This window comes from Crocuta crocuta, unplaced genomic scaffold, assembly GCF_008692635.1.
Source record: "Crocuta crocuta isolate KB4526 unplaced genomic scaffold, BGI_CrCroc_1.0 scaffold216, whole genome shotgun sequence".
NCBI classification, from domain to species: Eukaryota; Metazoa; Chordata; class Mammalia; order Carnivora; family Hyaenidae; genus Crocuta; species Crocuta crocuta.
In genome coordinates this window covers 11151784-11158517 of record NW_027531504.1, presented here as the reverse complement: position 1 = coordinate 11158517, position 6734 = coordinate 11151784, and the positions used below count along the sequence as shown (strand labels likewise).

The 6734-nt window shown below is 50.2% G+C and overlaps 1 protein-coding gene across 1 annotated transcript; it reads right to left on the bottom strand.

Annotated features, from left to right (window-relative positions):
* Nucleotides 1-867: 867 nt before the first annotated feature.
* Nucleotides 868-5323, bottom strand: DUSP6 (dual specificity phosphatase 6). The gene is made up of 3 exons (XM_077772199.1): nucleotides 4469-5323; nucleotides 3403-3840; nucleotides 868-2382 (listed from the first exon to the last, which is right to left on the bottom strand). Exons 1-3 carry the CDS (start codon nucleotides 4866-4868, stop codon nucleotides 2075-2077), a joined length of 1146 nt encoding a protein of 381 aa, XP_077628325.1. The 5' UTR covers nucleotides 4869-5323; the 3' UTR covers nucleotides 868-2074.
* Nucleotides 5324-6734: the final 1411 nt, after the last annotated feature.

The window sequence follows — 6734 nt, the reverse complement described above, 5'->3', positions numbered from 1 at the left end:
TGATTTCATACACCTGTCCTTTACCTTTATTTTTGGCTTCTGTATTTTTTCGCTTGGGACGAGGGGAGGTTATGTCCCAAGGAAAGGGATAGGGTTATTAAGCATTTACCTTGAAAGGAACTGTTCAGAAGAACTTCGACATAAGGTTCGGTAGTGATGTCTAGCCCACATTCTAAACCAGTTCGGCACAAAGCACATTACAACAGGGGTGGCAGAGGTTTAGCTCAAGTGCCAATATGAAATTTTCAAGCCCACATCCAGGCTCAGTGAGAAACTTAGCGAGGCCTTGCCATGTGCGTGAGCAGGGAAACGGGAGACATCATTCCTGATTCGTTATTCCAGCACTAGGGTAATTTGCAGGTGGAATTGCCCCAGTAACAGACTGAAGGACAATTATCCCTATATTCTCCCAGGCGTGTGTATGATCAAGCAGAAGACCCTGACGGGGAAGGAGAGAGGTTAAGAGAGGTTAACACTGTGTTGTCTTGTTATTCCAGAAGGCCCCCCCACCCCCGACCCTTTACTATTCAGTAATATCCAAACCTACTTCAGCAAGGTGTGCTCTAGGACTTCATTTTTTTTCAAGAGCATTCCTATTTGCTTAAATAAGCCAGAATTGTATTCATAAAGTGTTGTCAGAATACATCATACAGTCAGTTCATTCTGTGAGGTCATCTTTATTTGAAGCAAAAGGTTAATTTCATAAACCACACCTGAAAAACATTCCTGGGATTTGCTTAGACGATGGGAACTTTACCCTGCTCTTCCTACAGTACTTTCCAAGCCAATTTCACTCCCCCACTGAAAAATTCCTTAAAAGTCACTTCACAAGCAGGTACAATCAGAGATTTAAAAAACAAATACACATTCAATAGCCAAAATAGTTATTTATTAATAATTTAAGGTTTTACATTCTTATAATAAATTTCAGCTCAAAACTTTACACCATGAACATAATGGAGCAACTTAACTCTCCCTTTCCACAATCATATGCACTTCACCTATCAACCAGCTACCCATGCTCACACACACACTTCCAGTTTTATACAAATTTTTTTTAAAAAAGGAAAGAAACCAACCCAAAGTATTGCATTTGAGGTGACACTCCCTGAAGAATTTTGTACAGAGGTAATATACTGTTTAGCACAGCTGAAGTTAAAAAAAAAAAAAAGTGAGCCCATGATTTTGGTGTCTTTCTAAGATATCCCCTTTGAGACAACACAAGCCAAAATATTTACAAAGGTAAGGCATAGTCAAACTACATTAAGGGGGGGGGAAGTCACAAGGAAGATATATGAAAGAGTAAAGGCTGCACCATAACAAGGTCTCAGTGAGAACAGGGTCCATGAAAATGTAATTCAGAGTTGGTGAAGTCGAGCATGCTGCAAATATACCCTTTGGATTAGAAAAGAGCAAACGTTCCTGGTTTTTTTTGTTTTAAGAAGTGGCATACTGCTCTGTCTCCCTTTGGATGACTTCTTTTAAACCCATCAAAGAAAAAACAAACACAATTCAAACAAACACGGTCAAGTGATTTAAGATCAAATATTTACAATAATCAAATGGAGTATCAGATTTGTTTTCTTTATTATTATTTATTATTATTTTTTTTTTGTTTGCAAACTGATACTACAAATAGAGCTGAAACCTCTCTTTGGCTCCTCTATATGCAAAATTGAAATCAGTCTTCACTGAAGACAGAATGTAATCAGTTCCAGGCGCAAAAGGAAACAGTCATACAAGGCCCTAGACGACACATGCTCCTACCTTACCATTTGGTCCTACCCTATATGCCTGGAGACCCTGGAATTCCAGTCCCTGCCTGGGTAGGCTGTACACATGGGCGTGGAGCGAACCTATGGCCTGTATCTATACAGCGTGTTCTGTTCTTCCAACAAGAATGGAGCAAATCTCTCCCATTGTAATAACCAATTCCACATGTGGGAACCTTGTCTCATACAGACAACTGGTGTCACTTTGACACCTGCGGCCGCGTACAAAGAAAGCAGCCCAGCCGATGCTGCCAAGAGAAACAGCAAAAGGAACGGAGGCATCCGGTGAGGCGTGTGGGGCCTCACGTGGATTGCAGGGAGTCCACCTGGTAGACGTTCTGGTTGGAGGGGGTGGTGAAATAGAGCTGCTGTGTGGGGGCCCGATTGTCACAGGGGCTGCTGAGTCCAAGCGTCCTCTCGAAGTCCAGCAGCTGGCCCATGAAGTTGAAGTTGGGCGAGATGTTGGATTTCTTCATCTTGACAATGTCGTAAGCATCGTTCATGGACAGATTGAGCTTCTGCATAAGATAAGCCACAGTTACGGTGACGGAACGGCTGATGCCGGCCAGGCAATGCACCAAGACACCACAGTTTTTGCCCCGGGCTTCATCTGTAAACACAAAAAGAAAGGCAAGCTTTCAGGAGAGCGAAAACCACGCTTTGTGAATGATTAGTCTAAAAACTGAATTAAAGAAAAAAGAGAAGAAAGAAAAAAAGAATCGTGTGTGGCAACTAAGCCCTGCAGGCAGCAGAAAATGTATCACTGCGATAAAACATGTACACTGGGCACAATTACATATTTCAGATATTTTCTGAAAAGGGAGCTTTTGTATTAAGTTTCTGCCAACAAAAAAAAAAATCCTTAATGTGTGCATTCTTTGCCTCAGCATGTGAATACCAGAAACCCTGCAATACGGTCTTGAATGCCTTTTATACAGACAAGCAGACTGCAAGGGTCTATTAAATTATTCTCCAACTGTTGTGCAGCTAACAATGGAGGTATTCAGGCATTTTAAAAGAGAGAGGGAAGTCACAGGGGACAGCCCATTAGGAGGAACAGGATGTCGACATGGCCTGAAAATGAGTTCCTTTGTAATAGGAAATGCATTACAATGCCTGGAGATTCGCTTCTCCAGGCTTCCAGCCCAGTTCTTCCTGCTGGGCTCAGGTTACCCTCACCGTCTCACTGTGAACTGGGTATCACGGTAACGTTCAACTGGATTACAACATCTAGCCTTCGTAGGGCTTGGGCTTTCCAACAACTAACCTTAAATAACTCTCAGATCTGTTAAAATTATAAAGCAATGCTAAAATTCCTGTCAACGGTGGAGACTTCTATCCAGTCCAAAGACGGTGACAAAATTCTGTTGTCTGATCATGTACAGCCCGCTCTCAATTGACTGAATTCAAAGTGTCAAAAAGCACCATTTCAAATACACCTGTGGTCTGCAGCCGTGTTAAAAGGCACGTTTTCTTTTCTTAGCAAGAATATAAACCAGGATTAAGACCCCCCACTTGTAACATTAGACACCCGCAGTCAGGCATGCTAATCAGCAGCAAGAAAGGTTAACAGCTTAAATTCTATGAATGGCACTTAAAAGCCTGGGGAAGGACTGTTAATTAGTCTCACCTATGAAAGAAATGGCCTCAGGGAAAAACTGGGACAGGTTTTGACTCCAGTGATCCGAGATGGGAATCTGCTTGTATTTAAACTCTCCTGCGTTCTCAAAGAGATTCGGCAAATTGGGGGTGACGTTCAAGATGTACTTGATGCCGAACTCCTCCAACACGTCCAGGTTGGTGGAGTCCTTGGCACAGCCCAAATACAGAAAGGGTAGGATCTCCACGGGGAAAGAAGGCTGGCTGTTGGACAGCGGGCTGCCATCCGAGTCCGTTGCACTATTGGGGTCTCGGTCAAGGTCAGACTCAATGTCCGAGGAGGAGTCGGAGCTGATCCGCAGGCCCCCGAGCCCCAGCACAGGCAACGGTGGCGAGCTGCTGCTACATGAGCCGTCTAGATTCGTCTCGCAGTGCAGGGCGAACTCGGCTTGGAATTTACTGAAGCCACCTGCCAGGACGAGAAAAGCAATCGTGTAACCTGAGATCCTGTAGTAGTTTTCACAGCTTGTGAGAGCCGCGGCCGGGCGCAGGAAACACCCCAGCACCCTACTAAAACCCCTACACACAGACCCAATTAAAACAGAAAGACACTTAAATGTGTACCCTCGGGAGTGGAACGAACAGGACCGCCTTCCCTGGAAACCCTTCCTTTAAATCCGGAAATGCACAAAACGGCAACTTTTTAAAATATTTTGAGGGACCAGGAGGTGCAATCTGCGCGCGCGCGCGCACACACACAGGCACACACACCATGACCTCCCCTGTCCTGCAAATCTTAATTCAAAATCGAACGACAGAAAGCAGGGACAGGCGGAGAATACTCCAGGACAGGCAGGAGGAATCGTTAGAAAGAAACAACCCGTGCCTGCAGCCGGTGGGTCCTGCGCCAGCCAGCTCGCGGGTGCGGGACGCTCAGTTCGCAGCCCGTAGCTGGCGGATGTCCTGTGACCCAGCGGCGCGACTCAGAAGCGCCAGTCAAGCGCAGCAGGGGCATCTGCAGCCCGCGCGCCTTGCCCAGGGCGCACAGTCCCGCGACCCCCGCCCGGCCCGGCGCGCGAGGCTCCCCCGGCACGTACCTTCCAGGTAGAACGCCCGGCAGCCCTCGTCCTTGAGCTTCTTGAGCAGCAAGCCAAGCACCGACTCGCCGCCGGTGTTCTCGTTCCAGTCGCTGCTACTCTCGTCGTAGAGCACCACAGTGTCGGTGCCGCAGCGCCGGGTGAAGCGGTCCCGGTCCTCGCCACGGGTGAAGAGCGCGCGCACGGGCAGGTTGCCCTTCTGCAGGCGCCGCAGCATGATGCCCGGGATGGCCACGTTGATGGCGGACTCGATGTGCGACGACTCATACAGCTCCTGAGGCCGGCAGTCCATCAGCAGCAGCCGCTCGTTGCCCAGCTCCAGCTGCTCGTTGAGCCACGCCACGGTTTTGCTGATCGCCATTTCCGACGCGAAGGGCACGGGTCTGAGCGTATCTATCATGGGGGTCGAGCTACCGGAGAGGGCGGGCTGCCTACCAGATGCCCCTCGGGGCAGGCATAGGCCGAACGCGCTGCGCGAAGCTGCCGCTCTCTGAGCGGGGTTTAATTCCACCTCGCCCTTCCCAGACCGTGTTAGCGGTTGGGGAAAGCGAGACAGAAGTGAAGCCGGCGGTCCCCGCTGCACCCCGCTGCAGCCGCTTGCTCCTGGTGTCAATGAATCTCTTTGAATGAAGCTGCCCAGACAGTTTTGTTCCTCCCCAGTGAATGAAATCCAATTAATTCGGACTCCCTGCTACTAAGAGAGGAGGGGAAAAAAAAAAAAAAAGTCCAGCGGCTCTTAATCCCTCCCTTTAAGACTGCACCTCAAATCCGCCCGGGCGTCTTTCCTCGGATTATTCAAACCTCGATTTGCTCACTCTCCCTTGGACTCAACCCTCGCACACCCCCTGCGCGAGGCTGCTCCTCAATGGATACAAACAGCGAGCGTCTCAATGGATACATTCTCCCCGCCAGCCAATGAGCGCGCTGCGGAAGGGGCTGTTGCCGTGGGGACGGGCCGGCTGGAACAGGTTGTGTTGATGAATTGTTAATGAGTTTGTCATTCACAAAAACGGAAAGGAATTTCCGCTCCGGATAAGCCCCAGTGCAAACAAGCTGCAACAGCGGGCTCGGCGGGAGGAAGGAGAAAAGAGGGGGCGGCGGCGGAGGAGGAGCGGGGCACATAAACCAGGGCACTTCAGTTGTCTCATGTTTCCTTCTGTTGAGAGTTCACACTTCGCCTCGGAACTTTTGCGCACAAATGGTGCAATTAGCAGGCACAAAAGCCCTTGTTCGTGACGCCTGTGCTCGCAAGCTAGCCTTAAGAAGACGTGTGCTTTTTTTTTCCTTTTTATTCCCTTTAAACTCATTTGGACAGGAGTTCGCCTTAACCCCCCTCCTCCGCCCTCCTTTAGGCGGTGTGTGGCATTTGTTTGCCGGTTTAAAAAGCCCAGCTCTGTTTGCTCTGATGTTCTTTTAGCTGAGGCTGTGTTGGGGCTGGTGAACTGCCTGGGCTTTAGTGACCGATGAGGTGTTAAATGCTAATCCAACATCTTTCGAAACAAACTAGGATTTTGTTGGAACATTTTAAAGCGAGCAAGCAAACAAGTGGCTGGTTGTCGAAATAATAAGAAGAAAGGTTTGAGGGTTGTTGTTGTTGTTTTTTTAATAGCGTTTAAATTATTTTGTTTTAAAACAGGGGAACCTGCAGAAACAAACCGGTTGGACAGTTCGATGCTTTTATTCCCCTCCAGGGCCCTGAGGCGTTAGGAGCCATAGTTCGGGGATCCAAGGGCCCCCCTCCTCCCCACTTCCTGCGGTCACCCACAGCGCGCTGGGGGGTTGCGCTCGTTAATCATTTCTGGGCATCTAGCTCGGCTTCCGACGGAGGAGCCGGTCTGGCGCGGCTGCCTGGGTTAGGTACATTGAGGGCGCGCGGAGCCAAGCGGGCTGTCCCCACCAGCGGCGAGTCGTGGGGAAGCCCTACCGCAAGGCCCGCGGGGGCGCGGGCAGCCTCGGCGATCGGTTACGGTAGCCTAGAGAGGCCTGTCAGAGGGGAGCCTTCGGTCTCACCCCAACAGCCCCCTGCGGGTCGCAGGGCACGAGCGAGCACCAGCTGCGCCTGCGCTTTGCGCTCCTTGCCAGCGCCGGTCGCCGCCGCCTCCTGCCTCAGCTGGCTGGGGGCGATGGGCTACCCGAGGTCGGGTGGGGGGCCGAAAGTGGGCCTCTGGGGTTCCGACGCGGCCTGGGGTGGGTGAGAGGCGAGGAGGAGTGCCTGCCGGGGCCCCTTGCTCCCACGGAGGGCTGGGGGTCCCGGGGAACGGCTCCG

What these genes read in the sequence shown, in the direction of transcription:
- DUSP6 (XM_077772199.1), bottom strand. Translation starts at nt 4,868, where the DNA reads ATGATAGATACGCTCAGACCCGTGCCCTTCGCGTCGGAAATGGCGATC. An exon ending in CCGGGCGTTCTACCTGGAAG is followed by an intron (nt 3,841 to 4,468) that starts GTACGTGCCGGG and finishes TCGTCCTGGCAG; the next exon opens with GTGGCTTCAGTAAATTCCAA. An exon ending in TGAGGCCATTTCTTTCATAG is followed by an intron (nt 2,383 to 3,402) that starts GTGAGACTAATT and finishes TTGTGTTTACAG; the next exon opens with ATGAAGCCCGGGGCAAAAAC.